Raw genomic sequence first — 25,581 nt, 5'->3', positions numbered from 1 at the left:
CAAAGGAAGAGTCAACAAACCACAAGAGAAAAGAAGAAGGGTTTTTCCCCTGCCTGTGAGCATTCTCTGTGCTGCCTTCACCGACCTTCCAGTGACGTCCCTTTGGGGGCAGGGTTTAAGGGGTAAAAGGGCGGGGCTAAATGCTGAATCATTGTCCGAGGGAGTGGAAATGGAGTGATGTGATTGGACACACACAGTGTCACTAGGGCGTTCAATTCGCAAGAGGGTTGAGAGAGATTCTCTGGGCGGCCGCCCTGCTCCTGACCCCGGTTCGCCTAGCTAACAGACATGGAAAGAGATGACATGGAGGTCTCACCTGTGCCCAGCTGCCCTCCTCTGTGTCCTAATTGTAACAAATGTAGCATGTCAACAAAAACAACAGGTAAAGTCAGTACCTCTGCCCCGGGGGGATCGCGCCCTTCGAACATGAATAGAACAGAACACAGATCTGAAAGGTGATACATTGCGGTCAGAGGATAGAATCATAGAATATCAGGGTTGGAAGGGACCTCAGGAGGTCATCTAGTCCAACCCCCTGCTCAAAGCAGGACCGATCCCCAACTAAATCATCCCAGCCAAGGCTTTGTCAAGCCTGACCTTAAAAACTTCAAAGGAAGGAGATTCCACCACCTCCCTAGGTAACGCACTCCAGTGCTTCACCACCCTCCTAGTGAAAAAGTTTTTCCTAATATCCAACCTAAACCTCCCCCACTGATGTTTCTATGATTCTATGAATCAAAGGGATTTTTGCCACTGGCTTCGATGGGGCCAGGTTTTCACCCTGGATACCATCCGCAGCGCTGCTACGCTCCAGGAGTCCTGTTCTCCCCAGCGTTTACTTCAGGCTTGGAGCCTGGCACAGACACCTCTAGAGCACACGCTCGTTGTGAGAAGCGGGTGTAGCGCTGGGCAGAGATGCCAGGCTGAGCGCCTCCATTTCCCAAAGAACAGACACAAGTCAGACAGCGGCAGTGCAAGCTTCCACCGCATCGCCCGGCCAGCTTGCGCCATCCCTGACCTGGACACTATGCCAGTGACCCACACTCAACACCTGCAGGGCCAACGCAGGCCGATTAACATCCCTTGTGACGGCAGGTTTTGTGATGTGGACACCTGGCCACTAAGAAAGAGACTGAGACCCCTAAAGTCCTGGCCCCACTGAAATAAATGGAAGTTTGGCCCATGACTTTGGGGACAGGGGTGGGGGAGGGTGTCAGGATTTCACATTCTGGGCTGGTTTCTCTGAAGCTTCTTGAGTTCAGTGGGTCTTTTTCTTTTTTACTACAGGTGGACAGAGACACACAGTCATCATGGTCTCAGCAAAACCAACAGGACCTTGAAAAAGGAGAAAATATTTCTTATTTGGGGGAATAAAAAAGCAGCTGTAGAAACTGCCAAGTTATTAAAAGCTGAAAAGCAGCTTCTAAGCATGCACAAACCATTTTCCAAAAGGCACCTTGCTGTGACTGCATGAGATACAGATCCCTTTCCATTCAACTGGACTGAGATTTCAGCACAAACACACCTTCAGCTTGGTAACTGACATGCTGTTCAGATGGGAGACGGGATTAGACAAGAAACTAACCGTTTTGGTGGAAGTTGCCATGTTCTCCATCTCCTCGTGTGTGAGCCAGACATTTCCAGAGGACTAGAGGGAAAAGGTCAGAAAGGTCAATCAGAGAAAGATCAATAGCATGTTACAACAGGAGCACAGCGGTCTGCTCAAAATTCTTAAAAAGAAAAGGAGGACTTGTGGCACCTTAGAGACTAACCAATTTATTTGAGCATAAGCTTTCGTGAGCTACAGCAGCTTATGCTCAAATAAATTGGTTAGTCTCTAAGGTGCCACAAGTCCTCCTTTTCTTTTTGCGAATACAGACGAACACGGCTGCTACTCTGAAACCTGTCAAAATTCTTAGTGAAGCAAGTTCAACTAGAAACGGTATTTCAGGTTCTACAGTGGATTACAATGACACACATACAGGCTTTATGGCTGGATTCTTCTCTCCCACTGGTTTCACACCAGGAATTACTGCTCATTTACACCAGATTGAGATCAGAATCCGGTTCTGTTTATCTAAATCGAAAGGACACTGGTGGATTCCTCGCATTCTTGTCAAGAAACACACTTTCAGCTTCCATGAAATTTACCTAGGACTCCTTACTTTAGTAAAAGAGATAAGACGTGTGACAGGACAGAACGATGAGCCGTGCTGAGAAGGGTGCGCCCAGACACCCCATTCCAAGAACAAAGAGCACATTTAAAATGGATAAAATGCAGTAGTATTTCACACAGTGCATATTTAATTAGTGGAATTTGTTGCTCCGGAATACCAGTGCAGGGAAAAGATGGTTACCTACTTGTAACTAGTTACAGAGTAGCAGCCGGGTTAGTCTGTATTCGCAAAAAGAAAAGGAGGACTTGTGGCTCCTTAGAGACTAACAAATTTATTTGAGCACAAGCTTGCATCCGATGAAGTGAGCTGTAGCTCACGAAAGCTGATGCTCAAATAAATTTGTTAGTCTCTACTCGTAACTGTTGTTCTTTGAGATGTGATGCAGATGTGTCTGCTACTTAGATGTGTGCATTCCCAGAGCACTGGAGTCGGAGAACTTTGCCTCGCAGTACCCACGGGGCAGCGCTCAGCCCCTTCCCTGGCCACAGAAGGCCAGCACCACCCTGACCCTCTCAGTTCCTTTGCACCAAATGTCATAAGCACAGACTCCGATGCAGAGGGGATGGAGGGTGGGCTGTGGAATACACGTCCGCATCACACCTTGAAGAACAACAGGTACAGGTAGGTGAGTGTTATTACTTCTTTGAGTAGATGACATTTCTAAGTGACATCCCGATATTGGACATTGGCAGGGCTGCCACTTGGTCCTCTGGGCATGCACCTACCAATCACTGCTGCGCCCAAATCAGATGCAAACTTGGGGAAGGCAATCCTGCAGCCCTTGTTTAAACAGACTCCGAGCTCTACCTCCCATGCACACCGCTCGGGAGTCACCTAAGTAGAAGACATGGCTGCTGCAGCTACTGACCGCCACAGTGGCATCTCTTCATGGCTGGAGTGTATACTCCCAAAGAACGTAAAGTAGCTCAGGGGGCGGGGGGGGGTCTTTAAAAGAGTGCAGGGTTTCGTCTTCTTTTCTGAAAATAAAACCTGGCCATCAGACAGCAGCTTATGCGTATTCTCCTGAGGGAAGCCTGCCCGAGGTGGCACCCATCTGCCTCCAGAGGTCCTGATACACCTGAAAGTCCTTGGGTCCCGAGGGAGGGGAAGATTCTGGCAGGGGAGAGTCGTCCAAGGCAGTTCACTGCATCAGCAACAGGTCCTGTTCTGGTGCCGTAAGATCTGGTTGGAATAACCCGAGTCCAGGAGGATGGGCTCAGCAGTCACCGGCCGCTGAGATGGTTTGGCCGAGGGAGCCACCATCGGGACTGGTGATCTCACTCTGGAGCACGTCGAAGAGCGGGACCTTAGGGACCGAGGAACGTCCCAAGGAATCTAAAGAGGCCACTGGGCATCTGGATAAAGCATTGGTGGCCAGTAGGCACTAGGCCAAGAGCCCTGTCTTGACTGCACTACAGATGCCAATCTCGGTACCAATGGTGATCCGCAGGCAATCTCTGGTGCCTGTTTGATGACGAGGGAGATGACGACCCTGACCTGGATATTGAGGAGTCCCAGAGGGTCTCTAGTGGCAACAGGGGAGCCAGCGTTGACAGGGAAAACAAACAGTCAGACGTCTGAAGCCCCATACGGGGGCAGCATCGGTGCTGAAGAGGAATGGGGGATTGGTACCAGTGGCCCTGAACGAGGCACACTCCCACATGGTACCAGAAGAGGTGCTGGTACCTAGGCTAAGGGCGCACCAAAGATGCTCCTCAGTCTGAGGTCTGGGTGGTGCAAGCTCTGGTGCTGATGAATCTGGCGGCTCTGTGACGTGCCAAGGGCAGAGTTGGGATGAGGCGGTAGAAACCATGGCATCAGAGAACTCCGGAACAAGTGGAGAATCCAGGACTGAGAAGCAAAGCAGGTCAGATGCCACCAGGTAGCTATTGGCATGGAGACAGTCAGTGCTGGTGCTGACGTTAATTGGTACCGGACTCAATGGATGCCTCATGAGTGGAGTGGAGGAACTGGAGTTGATGGTAGGGGCTCTCGGCATGGTACTGGGGAGCAGTTAGACAGACCTGCTCCATCCTGTGTGCCAGAGGGAGTACGGTGCCGGTCAGCGCTCCTCGAGGAAGAGGAGTCTTCCCGAGCCCTGGAATGGTCCCAGCTCATTTTACAGGACCTTTTCCTCACCGTACCAGAGGAGGGAGAATGACCCCTCTTCCTCTTGTGGGAAACATCAATGCCCGAGAGCGGGGCAGCATCGCTTGCTGGCTCCGAATGCGACTGCCGATCAGGCGAGGCCGCGGTGCCGAAGAGAGACTCATGGCCTACTCCGACAGGGTGACTATTTGACTGGGTGGTTGTTGGTTTGAAAAGTGTGAATTGGGAGTGCTTTGTTCCAGGTGGGCCTTGAGTGGTTGACTGGAAGGAGTTAGCCTGGGAGTTCGCCTGAGGGGAGTTCCCACAGAGTTTTTGCCTTTCAGGCTTCTGTGAGCATAAATACAACATCTGAAGACGCTCTTAGAAGGAAGACAATAGGGATAGTGAGCCATCAGCTGTTGTGACCTGCACAGGATGTGCCACGTTGGTCTTTCTCCCAGAGGGTAGAAGTGACTTCGTCTGTACGAAGAGCAAGCTGGTCTCTGTATTGGAAGAGAAGATTAAAGGACTAGAGACCCAAGTGTCAACTCTGCGTTGCATCAGAGAAAATGAAGACTTTCTGGATGGAAGTCAGCATTTGGTACTGCAGGCACAGCATGCTGAAGAATCAGAGAGGGAAGTGCAGAACGGGGAAGAAAATTGGCAGCATGTGACCTCCAGAAGAAGAAAGAGGAGAACCTACGTGCCCCCCAACACAGATAGAGGTACGAAATTGTTTTCAGGCTCTCTGCACAGGTACTGCGGTGGAGAATGGTTTGGAAGAGTCATCTGAGGGAAGGGATCAGAAGGAGACCCCATCAACCAGAAGGCATGGGATGCATTGTCCTAGGGATGGGGGTTCCATGACCACCACTCCCAAGAGGAGGAGACGGGTGGTGGTGGTCGGGGACTCCCTCCTAAGTGGGAGGGAGTCATCCATCTGCCATCCAGATTGGGAAACTCGAGAAGTGTGCTGCTTGCCTGGAGCTAGAATTCAGGATGTGATGGAGCATTTGCCGAGACTGATCAAGCCCTCAGACCGCTAGCCCTTCCTGCTTCTCCATGTGGGCCTTCAGTGGGTCACTGCAGACTATGTGGCTCTGGGAAGAAGGATAAAGGAGTTTGAGGCACAAGTCGTGTTCTCGTCCATCCTCCCTGTTGAAGGAAAAGACCCAGGTAGGGACCATCGAATTGTGGAGGTAAATGCGTGGTTACGCAGGTGGTGTCGGAGAGAGGGCTTTGGATTCTTCGACCATGGGATGTTGTTCCAGGAAGGAGGATTGCTAGGAAGAGATGGGATCTACCTAACGAAGAGAGGGAAGAGCATCTTTGGAAGCGGGCTTGCTAACCTAGTGAGGAGGGCTTTAAACTAGGTTCACTGGAGGATGGAGACCTAAGCCCTGAGGTAAGTGGGGAAGTGGGATACCGGGAGGAGGGTGCAACAGGGGAGGCCTCCTGATTCATACTGAGAAAGCAGGGCAATCGGCTAGTTATCTTAGGTGCCTGTACATGAACAAAAGAAGCCTGGGAAAGAAGCAGGAAGAATTGGAAGTCCTGGCACAGTCAAGGAACTATGATGTGATTGGAACAACAGAGACTTGGTGGGGTAACTCAGATGACTGGAGTATTCTCATGGATGGGTGTCAACTGTTCAGGAAGGACAGGCGGGGGAGAAAAGGTGGGGGAGTTGCACTGTATGTGAGGGAGAGTAGGATTGCTCAGAGCTCCAGTAAGAAACTGGAGAAAAGCCTGTTGAGAGTCTTTGGGTTAAGTTTAGAGGCGAGAGCAACAAGGGTGATGTTGTGGTGGGCGTCTGCTATAGACCACCAGACCAGGGGGATGAGGTAGATGAGGCTTTCTTTGGACAACTAACAGAAGTTTCCAGAGCACAGTCCCTGGTTCTCATGGGGGACTTCAATCACCCTGACATCTGCTGGGAGAGCAATACAACAGTGCATTGAGAATCCAGGAAGTTTTTGGAGAGAGTTGGGGACAACTTCCTGGTGCAAGTGCTGAAAGAACCAGCTAGAGGCCGTCGTCCTCTTGACCTGCTGCTCACAAACAGGGAAGAATTGGTAGGGGAAGTAGAAGTGGGTGGCAACCTGGGCAGCAGTGACCATGAGATGGTCGAGTTCAGGACCCTGACAAAATGAAGAAAGGAGAGCAGTAGATCCTGGACTTCAGAAAACCAGACTTTGATTCCTTCAGGGAACTGATGGGCAGGATCCCCTGGGAGGCTAATATAAGGGGAAAAGGAGTCCAGGAGAGCTGGCTGTATTTTAAAGAATCCTTACTGAGGGCGCAGGAACAAACCATCCCGACGTGCAGAAAGAATAGCAAATATAGCAGGCGACCAGCTTGGCTTAACGGAGAAATCTTCGGTGACCTTACACGAAGCGGAAACTTGGACAGATGACTAGGGAGGACTATAAAAATATTGCTTGAGCATGCAGCAGTGAAATCAGGAAGACCAAAGCAAAATTGGAGCTGCAGCTAGCAAGGGATGTGAAGGGTAACAAGAAAGGTTTCTACAGGTATGTTAGCAACAAGAAAGTGGTCAGGGAAAGTGTGGGCCCCTTACTGAATTAGGGAGGCAACCTAGTGACAGAGGATGTAGAAAAAGCTGAAGTACTCAATGCTTTTTTTGCCTCGGTCTTCACAGACAAGGTCAGCTCCCAGAGTATGGGGAGGAGGTGAGCAGCCCTCAGTGGTGAAAGAACAGGTTAAGGACGATTTAGAAAAGCTGGACATGCACAAGTCCATGGGGCTGGATGCAATGCATCCGAGGGTGCTGAGGGAGTTGGCGGATGTGATTGCAGAGCCATTGGCCATTATCTCTGAGAACTCATGGTGATCAGGGGAGGTCCCAGAAGATTGGAAAAAGGAAAATATAGTGCCCATCTTCTAAAAAAGGAAGAAGGAGAACTACAGACCGGCCAGCTTCACCTCAGTCCCTGGCAAAATCATGGAGCAAGTCCTCAAGGAATCCATTTTGAAGCACCTGGAGGAGAGGAAAGTGATCAGGAACAGTCAACATGGATTCACCAAGGGCAAGTCATGCCTGACCAACCTGATTGCTTTCTATGAGGAGATAACTGGCTCTCTGGATATGGGGAAAGCGGTGGACATGATATACCTTGACCTTAGCAAAGCTTTTGGTACGGTCTCCCACAGTACTCTATCCAGCAAGTTAAAAAAGTGTGGATTGGATGAATGGACTATAAGGTGGATAGAAAGCTGGCTATATTGTCAGATTGAATGGGTAGTGATCAATGGCCCAGTTTCTAGCTGGCAGCCGTTATCAAGCGGAGTGCCCCAGAGGTTGGTCCTGGGGCTGGTTTTATTCAACATCTTCATTAATGATCTGGAGGATGGTGTGGATTGCACCCTCAGCAAGTTCACGGATTACACTAAGATGGGGGGAGAGGTAGATATGCGGGAGGGTAGGGATAGGGTCCAGAGACCTAGGCAAATTGGAGGACTGGGCCAAAAGAAATCTGATGAGGTTCAACAAGGACAAGTGCAGAGTCCTGCACTTAGGACGGAAGAATCCCATGCACCGCTACAGACTAGGGACCGAATGGCTAAGTGGCAGTTCTGCTGAAAAGGACCTGGGGATTACAACGGATAAGAAGCTGGATATGAGTCAACCATATGCCTGTGTTGCCAAAAAGGCTCACGGCATATTGGGCTGCATTAGTAGGAGCATTGCCAACAGATCGAGGGAAGTGATTATTTCCCTCTGTTAGGCACTGGTGAGGCCACATCTGGAGTACTGCATCCAGTTTTTGGCCCCCCACTACAGAAAGGATGTGGACAAACTGGAGAGTCTAGGAGAGGGCAATGAAAATGATTAGGGGGCTGGGGCACATGACTTAGGAGGAGAGCTTGAGGGAATTGGTCTTGTTTAGTCTGCAGAAGAGAAGAGTGAGGGGGGATTTGATAGCAGCCTTCAACTACCTGAAGGGGGGTTCCAAAGAGGATGGAGCTCAGCTGTTCTCAGTCGTGGCAGATGACAGAACAAGGAGCAATGGTCTCAAGTGGCAGTGGGGGAGGTTTAGGTTGGATATTAGGAAACACTATTTCACTACAAGGGTGGTGAAGCACTGGAATGGGTTGCCTAGGGAGGTGGTGGAATCTCCATCCTGAGAGGTTTTTAAGGCGCTGCTTGACAAAGCCCTGGCTGGAATGATTTAGTTGGGGATTGGTCCTGCTTTGCGCAGGGGGTTGGACTAGATGACCTCCTGAGGTCTCTTCCAACCCTGATATTCTTTGATTCTATGAGTCTCATCGCCCAAGTTCTCTTTGTGAATGACTTGCAGATGGAGCACCGCTCACCTCGTGTGGGGGTCACTGCTGGGGATGGCCGCCCCACAGGACAGACAGCGCTTGAACCCTGGTGAGAGAGTAGACAGCCACTATAACTAAACTAACATAAACTTACCCAGAGGTACTACGAACGGCTATATGTAAGAAAAAAATTCTCAAAAACAGACCAATGAGCAGGGGGGGAAACACCGCATGGAGCTCTGACTGTAGCCACACCCAGTGAGAAGGAACTGAGGGGGCTGGGGTGGTGCTGCCCTGCCCGGGGCACGAAGTGTGAGTGCCGCCCCTTTGGGCACTGCTGGGCAAAGTTCTCCGGCTCTGGTGCGCTGGGCATGCACACACCCAAGTAGCACAAAACAAAGTCAACAGTCATAGGAGCAAGAATAGCACCACCGTTACACTACCTAGGCTGAAGCATATATCATTCCTCATATTCCAGAGGTCAGGAGGCCTGGATCAGGAAGGAATTTCACCCCTACGGAAAGTATCAGGCAATTGGCCAGATACATCATGAGGGTTTTAGGTCTTCCTCTGAAGCTTCTGGCATTGACCGGTGATGGAGACAGGATACTGGATGGACCAGATAGTTTGTTGCAACATGGCAAGTCATATATGTTCCTTACAAAGCAATAATTCATCCTGGAACATGAGCACTGCTTGAATGTAGATTCCCAGACTTCTAGTACTTCAGCTTTTCAGAGGCTGAATGAAATCCAAACAGCAGATCCAGTGAGAAGATGACATTCACTAGGAGGGTGGTGAAGCACTGGAATGGGTTCCCTAGGGAGGTGGTGGTGGAACCTTTGAGGTTTTTAAGGTCAGGCTTGACAAAGCCCTGGCTGGGATGATTTAGTTGGGGATTGGTCCTGCTTTGAGCAGGGGGTGACCTCCTGAGGTCCCTTCCAACCCCAATAGTCTACGATTCTATGATTAGCACAAACCACTTTATCTTTCCCTGGGAGGAAGCAGTCTGTTATAGCTCCCACTCCCATCGTCAGGCTGTTTCAAGCTGAAGCAATGGTCTTGTGAATTCCTGCTCACCTGCAAGTGAGCAAGAAAAATGAAACTCTGCTCCCTTCACAGCCAGCTCCACTGGATAATCTCTGGTATCAAGTATGGAAGAAAAACTGCTTTTTCCTTTGGAAAAGCTGGCAGGGTACACTGTCCTCCATATCGTCTTTCTCTGACAGGGGGATGGATGGCACCCCATAAACAGGGTCAGGGTCTCCGCCACGTTATATACAAGAATCTCTGCAGCCATGAAGCACTTACCGTCCTCGAGGTGGGCGGAGCCGAAGGACTTGTTAGCGACACCATTTCCTGAATGGCCAGACGCAATTTCAGCCGGTGAAGGGGGTTGCTGATGCCGATCTCTCTCTGGATCTCTGTATCGGACAAGGCAGACATGATGGCACCGCTCTTCACGTTGGCTCTGCAGGCTGCAACATACCAGGCGGGCATGCCCACCCACAGCTGGCAACACAGAGGAAAGCAGAGGGTTTCATGTCAAGGTCAGGCTTGACAAAGCCCTGGCTGGGATGATTTAGTTGGGATTGGTCCTGCTCTGGGCAGGGGGTTGGACTAGATGGCCTCCAGAGGTCCCTTCCAACTCTGTTATTCTATGATTCTATGTGCCCATCTCCACCCAGACACACATGTGCTAACAAGGGACACAACCGCCGAGACTGAGGGTTCAGCTCAGTGGTTTGAGCACTGGCCTGCTAAACCCAGGGTTGTGAGTTCAATCCTTGAGGGGGCCATTTAGGGATCTGGGGCAAAAATTGGGGATTGATCCTGCTTTGAGCAGGGGGTTGGACTAGATGACCTCCTGAGGTCCCTTCCAACACTGATATTTTATGATTCTATGATTGATCTTTTTGAATCATTTCTTTAAAGCTATGTCCACATATCCCCAGACAATTCCCATTGCAATGGCAGGCTAGGGAGCCTGGCTCCATCAGCATAGAGCTGGAGTCGTTCTATGCTCCTGATACTCTAGGACAGTGGTTCTCAACCAGGGGTACGCATACCCCTGGGGGTACTCAGAGGTCTTCCGGGGGTACATCAACTCATCTAGAGATTTGCCTAGTTTTACAACAGGCAACATAAACAGCACTAGCGAAGTCAGTACAAACTAAAGTTTCATACAGAGAATGACTTCTTTATACTGGTCCATATACTATACACGGAAATGAAGTACAATATTTATTTTCCAACTGCTTTATTTTATAATCCTATGATAAAAATGAGAAAGTCAGCCATGTTTCAGTACTGTAGTGCCCAGGGGGCTGTACCCATGTGCCCCCCATCCCCGGCTGCGCTCCCGAGACCAGTGGCTCTCAACCTTTCCAGAATACTGTCCCCCTTTCAGGAGTTTGATTTGTCCTGCGTACCCCCAAGTTTCACCTCGCTTTAAACAGTAGTGTGATGTGCCACTTTTGTATTTTTAGGTCCGATTTATGTACCGCAGAAGAGGAGAGAGGAACAGCATGAACACAAGGTCTATCGTGAGTCGCACAATGGATATGTTCCTGTCTCGAGCTGAGCGAATAAATGATTTCCCAGTTTGGTGGATGAACCAAAAAAAACCAAAAAAACAAAAATCCGTTTCAGGTTGAAATGAAAAACAAAACAACAAACAAAAAATTAAAGTTGGGTCAAACAAAACATTTTGTTCCACCTGGAATGAATTTGGGGTGTTTTTTTTGGTTTTGTTTTCAGGGTTGGGTTTGTTTTTTTACCCCTTTTTACGTTCATTTTCACAAATCTAGCTCAACAAAATGAAGCTGTTCAATTAGACAATGTCAAAATGAAAGGTTACAGCTTCTTCCTCCTGCCAAAACTATCCACTGAATTCAACCCAAATCCGCAAATCATTTCGGTTGACCAAAACCTGCACTTTTCAGCAAATAAACTATCCGTCCAAAATTTTTCGCCCAGCTCTATTTGCGTCAGCGTCAACCTCTCCACTAAAATGCCCAGCCTCACCTCCAGCCAAGAGACCACCGTCGGTCCATCCCACTGAGCAAAGGGCATGCCTTTCCTTCGAGCATCTTCCAAAAGCTCGTGCCTGGAAGGAAACGGTGAGGGAAGAGTTAGGCACCGAGGGCCAGGTTCTCCACGCACACACACACTGCCTCTACCAAGTGCTGCAGGCTCACTACCTCCCACACCTTCAGTCAACGTGGTGGGAGCTAAGAAGAGGATGCTGAAGACAGTTATCTGCAAGACACAGGTACATATGGACAAACCCAGCAGGAGTACCATGGGCACAGAAGCAATCGCTACAGGCAGTAGGAGACTGTACTTAGCAACACAATAATAGAGGTACGGCTGACTCAGGAAAGGGAGCGGTGACCAGATGTCTCCGCTCAGCAGGACCTGTGTGGAGAGAGACTCAGGATTCAGGATTCCCAGATCGGCCGAGCCTTGCTGCCAGCTTGCAGGACTCCCCCTCCCTGCCTCACACAGGAGCAGAGAAACAGGCATGCTTACTTCTTCCTCAGCCGCCGGTCCCTCTCTGCTTGGGCTCCCAGCTTGCCAAGTCCCAGCGAATCTTGTATGCTGAGCTCAGGATCGGACATCAGAACTAGGAAAGGAGTCAAACCGTTTCGAAGATTAGACTAGCCATCATCTAGTCCCCAGCTCCTGCCCCCAAGCAGTCACGGCCACCGGCCTAGTGCTGTGCCACGTGGGCACGCATGGCTCCAGCACAGGGTGACCCACGACAGAGAGGGCGACACGCCCCGCCCCGACCCATTTACAGTACAACAGATGCTACCACCCCACGGTCTCTGGACCCTTTGGTGAGGCCAACCAAGGGGTTTTTTTTTCCATCCAGTTCTTCCAGATGTCCCATTCCCTTTGACGTCAAGAGCTTTATAATTACAATAATACCGTACTTAGCACTTCCGACATGCTCTGCATTTCAGAGGGCTTTGCAGAATGTATCGAGCCCGGCAGCCCGGTAAGATTTCAGGAAAGCAAATTTGAGGGAATTAAGGCATCGAATGAGCGAGGAGCAACAGGAGGCAGCGTTAAGCTCTGACCTACACCCAACCGTTGGGCCCCGTCAATTCGGCGGGTATGGTTCGAGCCGGACAGCTCCACTCGTGTGGCTGCAGTTATCCTGCTATGAATGTGCGTGCGGCCACGTCTACACTCTAGCATGGAAAGGGGAATAAGCAATGCACCTTTATCAGTATAACTGTACCCACACTAGGGATTATACCGGTCCTGCTAGAATGCTAAAGAATCACCCACCCTGACAGACGTCGCTGCCCCCGCATAGAGGCCAAGCCGAAGTCAGCAGCTGTAGCGTGGCCGTGCATGCCCAGAGACTGTAAGGACACAGTCCTTCGGAGCAGGGCTAAGCGTTTAACAGAGACCTAACCCTACCCAGAACAAGGCTTGGTTCCCCGCTCTGCACCTGCCGCGCAGACAGCAGCCCCCCACAATCTCTCACGCTGAATCCCAAGCAAGAGACACAGCCACTCGGAAGGTGCTTCCCAGGGCCTGTCACCCCACATCACACCCTGCCCTTCTTTACAGGGGAAGGAAGAGACTCAGACCGTGTCCGGTGGCTCCGTCTCGGCTCAGCTGAATCAGACGGCCTTTCTCTTTCTTGCCGAACAAGCGCCCGATGGAAGATTTGATTCCTTTTCTCTTGGAGCCTTTGTGCAGGGAGTCCTGGCTGCTGGTACTGCTGCTCAGGTTGCTTGTCTGCTCCTCCAAAGAGCTAAGAAAGGGGGCAGGGGGGAAGAGAGAACAGGCAAAACCTTCAGATTGTTCTTTATTTGGAGCAGCACCAAGAAGCAGCACCCGGAGCAATGAGCAGGGAAACCCAGACGCCCCCCTAGAGCCTGCTACTCCTCCAAGGGAGCAGTAAACCTTCTTTGTGTTTACACACCACGCACTCCAGACTGCACACAGAGGAGCTGAGCAGTAGCCAGGCACGGCCAGCCTCTGGCACTGCCGAGCAGTGGGGGAAAAGAGATGCTGGCCAAGGACGCACACAGCAAACCGCCCGGGTCCCACGGGTATGCGCCGTGGGAAGACAAAGAGCCTTTGGTTCCAGAGCGGGTAGGTCCCTCACACCTAGCGCTTGGCCACCTTTACCATCCGCCCTGGCTAGAAGAGCACATATCCTCGCTGTTCACCTCCGTTCCGGGCTAACTCAACGGAGGCGGTGAACTGAGCCTCATCTGACACGGCTTCTCCGGCGATCTGGGTTCAGCCGGAGGGATACAAGTTGGGAGCCATCGTCCGTCTTCTCATTCCCAACCACCCTCGCCTCGGAACGTGAGGCCTGGCGAACCCCGGGTTCCAAGCAGAGTGGATGAGGTGAAGTCGCTGAACCCTACTACTTGGGAATTACCAAAGGGTACGCACCACTCCCAGCATCTCTAGGCTGGGAGGGAGAGCCCTGAGTCACCAGTATGGGCCCAGTCGTCTAGCCCAGAAGCCCAAAGGCCACCAGCCACAGCCTTAGTCCTGCCAGATCCCTGCTCACCTATGACATCAAGTCTGGTGTTTAAAGCATCTGGTGCCTTTATTATTTCCATCCCCATGGCTTGTAGGAGGGTTTCCCTGCTCCACCACACACCACGAGAGGCGGCGCTGGCAGAGTGCATCCGCTTGCCAGGCCCCCTCCTGCCCCCCGTACCTTTTGCCATCCTCCAGACTGAGGGCAGGATGCCCCAGCTTCTCCAGCCGCAGTGTCCTGGGTGAGGAAGGAGGGGAAGTCTCACATTTTATGGTGGTTTTATCTTCTCGGTTCTCATCCCGAGCGGCTGGCGACTAAACAAACAGTGGAGCGGTGAGGTTAAACAGCAAAGATCCCTGCCTCCAGAGCTAACCCGCCTCTAACAGACAGCCCCAGCCCCAGCCCCAGCCCCAGCCCCAGCCAGTGCCTTTAAAAGTGAAGTGAGAAAAGGGCCTCAGTGGTTTTTATGTGCCACGGCAGCCTCTTCTCACAGCATGCCCCGAACCAGAGCCCAGGTGAGGGCCTGTTCCCAGACCAGCAGGGAGCGACGTGCCCATAAAGGGCAGAGAGAGAACCTGATAAGAGTGGGGCGTGGCACAGAAAGGAGGTGCCCTTTTGGGTCCCACAATGCTGTGCGGGAATGAGCAGTCTCCCTAAATTCCAAAGGAAACATGCCCATGTCCTAGCCTTGGATTCAGCCTGCACCCAGCCCCCGGAGGCCCCGTGGGCTAAAGGAGCAGACGTCCGCTGCAGGGATCCTACAAGCGGTGGGCACCAGTTAGGTGAGTCGGCCCGACATCTTTGCAGCTCCCCACTGGGCCCAGGCAATAACCTCGCACTGGCCCGGACACCCTCCCACCCCATGGCACGACGGCCCAAATCCACAAAGGTGTTCAGGCTCCTAACTTCCACTGACATCAATGGAAATTCGGAGCCCAAGTCCCTTTGTGGATCTGGGCCAAACTGCCCCAGTTTTGGTTGGGTGCCTGTCCTCCATGGTGAGGTCGGGGTGTTGAGGGGGAAGGGAGGTCATTCCCTCCTTGACTAATGCAGCGATGGCTTTTCCGGCTGGCCGATCTGTATGCAGGCCCCTGGCCCCACACGCTCCGGGGCTAGAGGGACTGCACGAGTGGGCACCAAATGGGAAAGAAGCTACACGTGGGAGCGGAGCGTGTGGACAAGTGACACAGTTGGTGCCGGGATCTGGGTTGGGGCCACGGTCAAGGCAGAGCAGCAACATCCGCAGCTGGCACTTTTGAAATCCTCCTGTGGCTGCTTCCTAGGAGGCATTAGCAAGGACGCCACCCTGCTTGCACAGAGCTCTTGGTGTGAGTCGAGAGGAAAACACAGCTCCTGAGTCTGCCCCCGTATCCATGCCAGGTGGAATGCTCTCCCCTCGGCACAGATCCCTGCTGCCACTGAGCCTGACACTGGGGCACGTGAAGGACCACGGCAGAGATGGCAAACATGCTTCCCTGCACCATACAAAAGACTTGGCTCTGGAACAGGGAGATGGCCATGGATGCTGGCAGACTTCATAGAATCATAGAATATCAGGGTTGGAAGGGACCTCAGGAGGTCATCTAGTCCAACCCCCTGCTCAAAGCAGGACCAACCCCAACTAAATCATCCCAGCCAGGGCTTTGTCAAGCCTGACCTTAAAAACTTCAAAGGAAGAAGATTCCACCACCTCCCTAGGTAACGCACTCCAGTGCTTCACCACCCTCCTAGTGAAAAAGTTTTTCCTAATATCCAACCTAAACCTCCCCCACTGCAACTTGAGACCATTACTCCTCGTTCTGTCATCCGCTACCACTGAGAACAGTCTAGAGCCATCCTCTTTGGAACCCCCTTTCAGGGAGTTGAAAGCAGCTATCAAACCCCCCTCATTCTTCTCTTCCAGAGACTAAACAATCCCAGTTCCCTCAGCCTCTCCTCATAAGTCACGTGTTCCAGTCCCCTAATCATTTTTGTTGCCCTCCGCGGGACGCTTTCCAATTTTTCCACATCCTTCTTGTAGTGTGGGGCCCAAAACTGGACACAGTACTCCAGATGAGGCCTCACCAATGTCGAATAGAGGGGAACGATCACGTCCCTCAATCTGCTGGCAATGCCCCACTTATACAGCCCAAAATGCCATTGGCCTTCTTGGCAACAAGGGCACACTGTTGACTCATATCCAGCTTCTCGTCCACTGTCACCCCTAGGTCCTTTTCTGCAGAACTGCTGCCTAGCCATTCGGTCCCTAGTCTGTAGCGGTGCATTGGATTCTTCCGTCCTAAGTGCAGGATTTTGCACTTGTCCTTGTTGAACCTCATCAGATTTCTTTTGGCCCAATCCTCTAATTTGTCTAGGGCCCTCTGTATCCTATCCCTACCCTCCAGCGTATCTACCTCTCCTCCCAGTTTAGTGTCATCTGCAAACTTGCTGAGGGTGCAATCCACGCCATCCTCCAGATCATTAATGAAGATATTGAACAAAACCGGCCCCAGGACCAACCCTTGGGGCACTCCACTTGATACCGGCTGCCAACTAGACATGGAGCCATTGATCACTACCCGTTGAGCCCAATGATCTAACCAGCTTTCTATCCACCTTATCGTCCATTCATCCAGCCCATACTTCTCTAACTTGCTGGCAAGAATACTGTGGGAGACCATGTCAAAAGCTTTGCTAAAGTCAAGGAACAACACGTTCACTGCTTTCCCCTCATCCACAGAGCCAGTTATCTCATCATAGAAGGCAATTAGATTAGTCAGGCATGACTTGCCCTTGGTGAATCCATGCTGACTGTTCCTGATCATTTTCCTCTCCTCAAAGTGCTTCAGAATTGATTCCTTGAGGACCTGCTCCATGATTTTTCCAGGGACTGAGGTGAGGCTGACTGGCCTGTAGTTCCCTGGATCCTCCTCCTTCCTTTTTTTTAAAGATGGACACTACATTAGCCTTTTTCCAGTCATCAGGGACGTCCCCCGATCACCATGAGTTTTCAAAGATAATGGCCAATGGCTCTGCAATCACATCCACCAACTCCTTTAGCACTCTCGAATGCAGCGCGTCTGGCCCCATAGACTTGTGCTGGTCCAGCTTTTCTAAATAGTCCCGAACCACTTCTTTCTCCATGGAGTGCTGGTCACCTCCTCCCCATGCTGTGCTGCCCAGTGCAGCAGTCTGGGAGCTGACCTTGTTTGTGAAAACAGAGGCAAAAAAAGCATTGAGTACGTTAGCTTTTTCCACATCCTCTGTCACTAGGTTGCCTCCCTCATTCAGTAAGGGGCCCACACTTTCCTTGACTTTCTTCTTGTTGCTAACATACCTGAAGAAACCCTTCTTGTTACTCTTAACATCTCTTGCTAGCTGCAACTCCAGGTGTGATTTGGCCTTCCTGATTTCACTCCTGCATGCCCGAGCAATATTTTTATACTCTTCCCTGGTCATTTGTCCAATCTTTCACTTCTTGTAAGCTTCTTTTTTGTATTTAAGATCAGCAAGGATGTCACTGTTAAGCCAAGCTGGTCGCCTGCCATATTGACTATTCTTTCTACACGTCTTTGCTCAGACGGCAAAGTCCAGGGCAGGCCGCACAATGGAACACAGAGGCACAGGTGGCTGCAGCCTGTGGGCCGATGCATGCAGGTGTGACGGGCATGCGTGCAGCCAGCATGCTGCCTGCACAACCAGCAGCAGGAGGGAACGCGCAGGCAGGCATGGCAGCTGCACTAATGAATGCAGGAGCGGCAGCAGGACCATAGATGCCAGGGTTGGGAGAGCGCTCCTGTGTCCACCGCCCATTCCCTGCCCCAGTGCAGGACCGTTCTCTCACACTGAAGGGCTTTTTCCTGTCTCCTCGCCGATGACCCTAGTCCGGGGGGCTTGACTTCCCTCAGCAAGACGATGAACTGACCAGGTGCTCTGGTTGTGAGACGTGTCTGTCAGAGCTACAGGCTGCTGTCCTGGAATCTCTGTATCTAATGGTGCTTCCTCTCTTGTGCGATAGCCTCTGGCAACGGAGACCCCGGTATCATCCCCTCATGGTTCCCGTTGCCCGCACGCTCGGCTAGTCTCTCTCCACAGGTCAGGCCCTCAGGCTCCTCTAGCTGTTGCTGCCTTTCCTTGGATTCTCTCCAAACACAAACTGAGATTTTTCTGGAAGTTATTCTAGAGTCTGTGCGCAGGGCAGGACGTCAGAGCATCCCTGGAAGGTGAGCCTCAGTAGTTGAATCACACAATCATAGGACTGGAAGGGACTGCGAGAGGTCATAAGTCCTGTCTTCTGCACTCATGGCAGGACTAGTCTTGTCTAGACCATCCCTGATGGGTTTGTCTAACCTGCTCTTAATAAAAACTGGAAGAAGGCAGGCGGTGCATAGTTCCCAGAGGAAGGCTGGTCTGGTGGGCAAGGCATTAGCCCAGCACCTGGGAGACCTGGGTTCAAATCCCTGCTCTGCCACAGACCCTCTCTGTGACTTTGGGCTAGTCACTCAGATTCTCTCCCCATCTGTGACTGCAGGATCCCACTGTCCCAGAATGGCAATGGACACGGGGTCTGGATGTGGAGTGAGTAAGCCCAGAACAGTGACCAGGCTCCTTCCAGAGCCAAGGGGCTTCGCAACATGTGGGGGTCCAGCAGTTATGCCCATGCACAACACCTGGCTGTCCATCCAGAGAGCAGGACTGGGGCTAGCCTGTGACAGAGGGCAAATATGGGCTAGCAGATGGAACAGGCAAGCCAGTGTGATTCTGCACTGCACCTAGACAAAGGCAGAATAGCCCCTCTCTGTCCAGGAGCCTAAGCTCTGCCTTGCTTCCTGCCCCGGACAGGAGTCTGCTACTGTTTATATCAGCACCTCCGGGCCTCACCTCTGCCATCCGTGCTCCTGACTTGTACGTGGCCCCGCTACACTGTTTCTTGGGGCAGGGGACCTTGTCTCTAGGGGTGTGTCTACACTGCAATCACGGGGCGTCACGGCAGCTCGCCTGGGCTGGCTTTGATGGAGCCAGCTCTGGTGCGGGAGCAGCACCATGGGCTAGCCCTGTGAGTAATTACCCAGGGTTGCAGGCAGGCGTGTGCACACCGGCTGCAGGGCAGAGACACCCTGGGCCTGTCCGTCAAATGCCTGGGACACTGTTGTTCAAATACCCGGACAGGGCAGTAATAAGGGCTAATGCACTAGCCAGGCTGTGCTCACGCTGCAGCTGGCTCCTTGACTCGGGACTTTCCTCGCTGTGCTCTGAACGTCACTGGCGTTGCTCTGGCCCGTTGCTTATTATCTCTTCCTTCTTCCCGCCATGTCCGTTTTAACTTTTGGGCCCGACCACCTCTCACCGGCCATCGCTCGGGGTTTTCCCTTCAAAACCCATCCCGGCCTCGAGCTGGTTCCATCCACGCACTCGGGGGTCTCCCGAGCTGTCGGCACCTAGACTGGGATAAAGCGCCCTCCTCCTCCACACTGCCCTCTGGGGAACCCCATGCACCGGCTGCTGCAGCAGGAACGGCTCGTGGGACGAGGCCCACAGGCAAAGCCAACCAGGAAGGGTCTGAGAGACGGGCAGGCACCCTCAACCGTGTCCGAGGGAGGGGAGTTTGAACATAGCACCAGGCTGGGCTGTGCAGGACGATTTCTCCACAGCAACGAAGATCTGTTCGCGGATCAACCACGCTGCTGTGCTCTGTCCAGCAGGCCCTACCCTACGGAAGGGCTGGGAATGAAGGCTGATTTCTACACTGCTGTCCTTGAGCTGGCCCTAAAACAACACCGCCCACCACAGTCCCGCAGACGCCAGCGGGCTCCCAAGGCCACTCCCCGCCACCGAACGCCCCCACGGGCTGCGTCCATCGACAGGCGCTGCTCGTTATCCTAGTCCTGGCCGTCACTGACCTGTCGAGCAGCATTCAAAGCATGCCAAGACCCCGCGGGCCCAGGCGTCTGCCCGGAGAGCCCTGGGGGTGGCTCCAAGCGAGCCAAGGGAGACAGCCAGCTCCCCGGTGTAGCGTAGGAGCTGTGCACATGCAATGAAAATTGGCGTACACATGTATCCGAGGCCATGAACTGCCCGGGACAGCAATCCAGAACCCCGGTCCCCAGGGTAAGCGGTACTGCACAGTGCCTCTCTTCACGCAGAGGGGACGGCAGGGGCCCTGTCTGTGTACGTGTTACGTGACACAGCTCTTGGCTCGCATCCCAGGCAGCACCTGGCCCCCGTTTCTCCCCACACACCTGGGCTGCCCGCAGGACACTCGTTTCTGTGCCGCAGTGATGTGTGGAGTGAAAGGGGCAGCGCTGGACAGCGGTGATCGGAGCTGCAGGCGAGTCATTCTGCTGTCTCCTGCGGACGTGTCTGAGAATGGCTGAGGGTCACTCCTGTGTCCCACGGACAGACCCTGGGCCCAGCCTGACGGGATTTGGCCTTTCCGTTAGGAGCTCCATGCTGGAAAACGTGGAGAGGCAGAGTGGGTTCCGACCACTTTCAGCACACCCCTCTCTGACCGTGCACAGATATTTCAGCAGCACCCAGAGATCCCCGTCAGGATCAGAGCCTACTGTTCCAGGTGCCGTACAAACATATGTACATCCCAGGGCACAGCCCCGGCCCCATATTGCTCACAATCCTTCCCCCTGACCAGTTTTCATTCCTCAGCATACAAACACACAGGAGCAGCTCCCGCGTGCAGTTCAACAAGTCGACAGGCACCGCAGCGGGGCCTGGGACGGGAGCAAGAGAGAGAGTCCAAGAGCCAGAGGAATTAGAGAGTGACTCACAAGCAGCTTCCTCCGGTGCTTCCGTAAGTCACTGGGCTGGTTGCAAGAGGCAAACAGAAAGAGACACAGAAAAGGAGGCAGTTAGCTGAGAATTCCCCTGCGGGCAGAGCAAAGCGAGAGAAGTGCTGACTGCAAAACGCCCACCCCAGACAGCCCACAGAGCCAGGTGCGGGCCCTGGTGAGAACCCCGCTATGCAGGGCTTTCCCTAGGGCTGGGCAAATCAACGCAAGGAAACGACAACAAACACACTGGGCTTTCAACACCCGCCGCACTCACACACCCGGCTACCCTCCCATACACCCCCGACAGCTCTCACACCCCCACACCGCCCTCATACACCCAGCCCCTGCCCAGTTCTACACACAGCTCCATCCTCACACCCAACCCAACTACACCCCCCCTCAGGTACCTGTCCACCTGCCCAGCCAACACTACACCTCCATCCACACCCCTCACACACATCCCTGCCTGGGTGCACCTCTCCCCCACCCCCGCCATGTACACTCCCACGCTTGGTACACCCACCTTTCCATCCAGCCCCCCACCCGCCCCACCTTCATTCACACATCACCCTTGTGCCCTCCTAACTGACCCTGCATTCGCCCCCCGCATCAGCCCCCGCCTCCCCCAGGCCTCCTCGTGCCCCCCTTTCCACTGGGAACAGCACAGCACAGTTGTGCTGGCCAGGAGCCGGCGTGCGAATGAACACGCAACGGGCCATGAAGTTCTAGTGAGCAGCATCCAGAGGTGCCACCTGCGGGCTCAGAGACACCCTGCTGTGCCCCCGCCCCTGAGGCAGGCAGGTGTTATGTGGGGAGATCCCAGAGCGGCGCCCGCGGGCCCCTGTGGGTTCAGCGGCCTTGGCTGGCACCAGCGCACCCCGCCCGGCTCACCAGCGTCATGATCCCCATGCGGTCCAGGTCCTGAGCGGCGCTGCGAGAGGACAGCTTCGGGGTGGAGCGCCCGCTGACCGGGGGCGAGGAGCTGGCCAGGGACAGGGCTGTCAGGGAGGTGGGGATGGAAGCCCGTTTGCGGAGCTGCATCAGGTTCAGGCCCTCCATGCTGCCAGTCGTGACGCGGGTCTCCAGCTCCTCAGCGCGCAGCTCCGTGGATTCCTTCTCCTCTTGAATCATCCTGAGGAATTGCAGACGGGGTGAGGTGTGGCAGAATTCCCGCTTCCCCGCTGACGGCCCGGTCGCCATTCCTGGGGGTCCCCCGGCCCGCCTCCTGCCTCCGCGGCTGCCAGATTCCAGCAGCCAAACGAGATGGCACCACTCTGCCCCCCAACTGCAGTGCCAGGAGGCCCCGTCCCCTCTCAGGGAGGCGGCTGCATGGGGCCCCCTTCTCCACTCCAGCAGCGGCAGCCGGGCCCTGTCCCTCAGGAGCAAAAGGGGTGGCCCCGGGGCCCCCCGCAAAGACCAGGCGGAACGAAGGTTGTTCAGGGGCCCCTGCAGTGTATTTTGATATGAACCCTTCCCTATAACTCCAGCACAGCGGGGCTTCGTCTGCAGGCTCCCAGGGCTTTTCTAAGTTAAAAATGTCACACGTGAACACGCCCCAAGGAGCCCCTACGGGATGCTGCCCCATGATGCTTCGTCTCTCCAAATCATTCCGGATCTCAGCCTGCCATCCTTCCCGCCCGCTGGAACGCCCACGCCACGGTCCTGAGGATGCTCCAGCTGCTTTTGTCCACTCTGGGCCGCGCAAGTACCCTGAGCTGAGTGACCCGGTCTGCTGGGTTTGCAGCGGATCTCGGTCACTAGAGCAGGGCAAAGCAGCCAGAGGGTACAGCTAAATTCCCACCCCATCCTCCAGAATCCCCCTCCCAACATTCCCCTGCACGCCCCCAAATTCCCCCTTCCCTCCTGCCCCTCCTGACATTCCCCTGCACGCCCCCAAATTCCCCCTTCCCTCCTGCCCTTCCCGACATTCCCCTGCACGCCCCCAAATTCCCCCTTCCCTCCTGCCCCTCCCGACATTCCCCTGCACGCCCCCAAATTCCCCCTTCCCTCCTGCCCCTTCCCACATTCCCCTGCATGCCCCCAAATTCCCCCTTCCCTCCTGCCCTTCCCGACATTCCCCCGCACGCCCCCAAATTCCCCCTTCCCTCCTGCCCCTCCCCACATTCCCCAGCAGGCTCCCAAATTCCCCCTTCCCTCCTGCCCTTCCCGACATTCCCCTACATGCCCGCAAATTCCCCCTTCCCTCCTGCCCCTTCCCACATTCCCCTGCACGCCCCCAAATTCCCCCTTCCCTCCTGCCCCTTCCCACATTCCCCTGCATGCCCCCAAATTCCCCCTTCCCTCCTGCCTCTCCCCACATTCCCCTGCACGCCCCCAAATTCCCCCTTCCCTCCTGCCTCTCCCCACATTCCCCTGCACGCCCCCAAATTCCCCCTTCCCTCCTGCCTCTCCCCACATTCCCCTGCACGCCCCCAAATTCCCCCTTCCCTCCTGCTCCTTCCCACATTCCCCTGCACGCCCCCAAATTCCCCCTTCCCTCCCGCCCCTCCCCACATTCCCCTGCACGCCCCCAAATTCCCCCTTCCCTCCCGCCCCTCCCCACATTCCCCTGCACGCCCCCACATTCCCCCTTCCCTCCCGCCCCTCCCCACGTTCCCCTGCACTCCCCCAAATTCCCCCTTCCCTCCTGCCCCTCCCCACATTCCCCTGCACGCCCCCACATTCCTCCTCCCCTCCTGCCCCTGCACCCATATCCCCGGCCCTCCTGCCCCTCACGGCTGCACTCAGAACCAGACACTCTGCAGATTCTACCTGATCTCCTCGTTGATGGCGTCCAGCTGCTCCTGCAGCATGATGGCCAGGGTCTGGGCGTCGGAGTGCCCGCTGGGGGACAGCACGTCCATGGAGCTGAAGAGCGCCTCGCGATCATCCTCCTCCACGTCCGAGATTTCCGGGTCGCTGTCGAAGGCGTGAGACACGGTGGCCAGGACGCCGCCTGGCTGGGCCTGCTCCCAGTCCTGAGAGACGGCAGACCCCACACAGGTCACTACTTCCCCAGCAAGCAGCAGAGGCCAGGGCCCAACCCATGGGAGTTAGGCTCCTAACTTTGAGCAGCTGGGCCAAGCCATCAAGATGAAGCAGCCAGCAATGGCTCCCCTTGAGTAGGGGCAGGGTCTGCTCCCTGGCGAGGCGTCGCCGAGTGCCCCTCATTCCTGTGTGAGCCTCCCTCTCACAACTGTGCCAGGAGACACTCGTACACAAAGGCACCAACACACTGCCCTGCAGCAATCTCAGAGCTGGGCCCCGGGGAGACGGCCCCCCATACGACCTCCAGACCCAGACCCTGGGGAGAGCCTTCCCTCTCAACCTGGTTCCTGGGAAGAGGGGCCCCCAGATTTGGGTCCCAGGGCAAGGGGCCCCCACACGCACCCTAGAGCTGGGCCCCGGGGAGACCCTTCCCTCTCAACTTGGGTCCCAGGGAGAGGGGACGCCCCCTTAAGCCAAGCTGAAGGGAAAGCCGCGGCCCTCAGTGCTAAGTCCCATGGAACAGGGCCCCCAGGTGCCCCAGAGCCTGATCCTGGTGAGAGGATCCAGGCCCTCCGCCATTCCCCAGGGAAATGCAGGAACAGAGACACTCTGCTCAGGGCAGTGCCCTCTATTCACCAAGGGCCGTAAGTGCACACCCCCTCAACCCCCCATGCCAGCCCCACGCCACGTGTGTGCGCTGTAGTGTAACGGCACTGTGAACCCACTTCACCCTGCACTTTAAACCAGGGAGTAAGTGCTGGCCTGGCCACGGTCCAGTCGCTTCCCCACACAATAAGGAACCTCTTGGCTAAGAAGGGGGTTTAGGGCAGCAGCCCTGCAGCTGTCCCTGCCTAATGACCCCAGCAAAGCCCCCCTCATTCGAAAGGGCACAGGCAGCTGCCACAGCTGTTTCAGTTGCAAACACACTCCAAGCCGCCGGCGTAACTGGAGCCTGCATGCAGGCCGGCCGCTGCCCTCGGAGCCGCTGGCTGGAGATCAGCCACGAGCCGCACTCGGAGCAAGGCCGACCCTGGGGGACTTTACCTTGGGGGCTTCTTCCCGCAGAGCTGCAAACCGACCCTTCTGTGGCCGGTGCAGTCCAGGAGGCGTCCCGAAGGTCTCGGCGGGGGCATGAACCCCAGTGCTCAGGGGGTACCTGAGGTCCGTGGCGCTGCCCACGTGGGACCTAGGAGAACGAAGGAGAAGAGCCACGGCGTGAAATGCTGCGGTTATGACAGCACAGGCGCATCCCCTCCTGCCCAGGACGAGCTGGCTCACGCGGCAGGCTGCTAAACCCGTCCCCCACCCCACAGGCCGAGCCGGTGCGCTCCGTGTCCAGCCCGGGTTTGCACTGAACGGAAGAAGAGATGGAGACGGGGAAGTCTGAGCTCCCGGGGCTGTGACCTCCTGATCTGAACTGACAGTGCCTACTCGGGGCTCTGGAGGAAAGTGAAGCCCCTATCTCACTGTCTCTAGATCCCAGGGAAATTTCTCCCCACCCTCTGGAGAGGCAGTTCCACCTGGTGGGTGTGAGCAAGAACTAGTGCAGGTAACCAGCCAACCTGCGATGCAACTGGCACCCAAGGCCCCGCTCCTCAAAGATATTTAGGCATCTAACTCCCACACAGATCAGGATCTGGGCCCAAGTAATGGCCCATGTTTTCTTGCAGCTCCGTGTGCTAGGCAGTACAGGTACCAACCACCTGGCTAAGAGAACCGAGCCACTAAGAAAAAGCCCTGCCGTGTGTTT

The 25,581-nt window shown here is 54.5% G+C and overlaps 1 protein-coding gene across 5 annotated transcripts in view; it reads right to left on the bottom strand.

Annotated features, from left to right (window-relative positions):
• Positions 1-25,581, bottom strand: part of PPFIA4 (PTPRF interacting protein alpha 4) — a 166,261-nt gene that overhangs the window by 21,572 nt on the left and 119,108 nt on the right. For 2 of the 5 annotated variants that reach the window (XM_037885111.2, XM_037885112.2), the window contains exons 14-24: positions 24,876-25,017; positions 23,616-23,821; positions 21,735-21,975; positions 20,841-20,876; positions 14,260-14,393; positions 13,166-13,332; positions 12,090-12,183; positions 11,583-11,664; positions 9,867-10,067; positions 1,586-1,648; positions 317-343 (exon numbers count right to left, since the gene is read on the bottom strand). In XM_037885111.2, the coding sequence (XP_037741039.1) occupies positions 317-343; positions 1,586-1,648; positions 9,867-10,067; positions 11,583-11,664; positions 12,090-12,183; positions 13,166-13,332; positions 14,260-14,393; positions 20,841-20,876; positions 21,735-21,975; positions 23,616-23,821; positions 24,876-25,017 (1,393 nt within the window). Of the gene's footprint in view, positions 1-316; positions 344-373; positions 449-1,585; positions 1,649-9,866; positions 10,068-11,582; positions 11,665-12,089; positions 12,184-13,165; positions 13,333-14,259; positions 14,394-20,840; positions 20,877-21,734; positions 21,976-23,615; positions 23,822-24,875; positions 25,018-25,581 lie in introns of those variants that run through there. The other 3 variants (XM_037885114.2, XM_037885113.2, XM_043533479.1) reach the window with 3 other exon arrangements.

Source organism: Chelonia mydas, chromosome 21, assembly GCF_015237465.2.
Source record: "Chelonia mydas isolate rCheMyd1 chromosome 21, rCheMyd1.pri.v2, whole genome shotgun sequence".
In the NCBI taxonomy this organism is placed as follows: Eukaryota; Metazoa; Chordata; order Testudines; family Cheloniidae; genus Chelonia; species Chelonia mydas.
The sequence above is the reverse complement of the archived record's forward strand: the minus strand, read 5'-3'. Positions and strand labels throughout refer to the sequence as shown.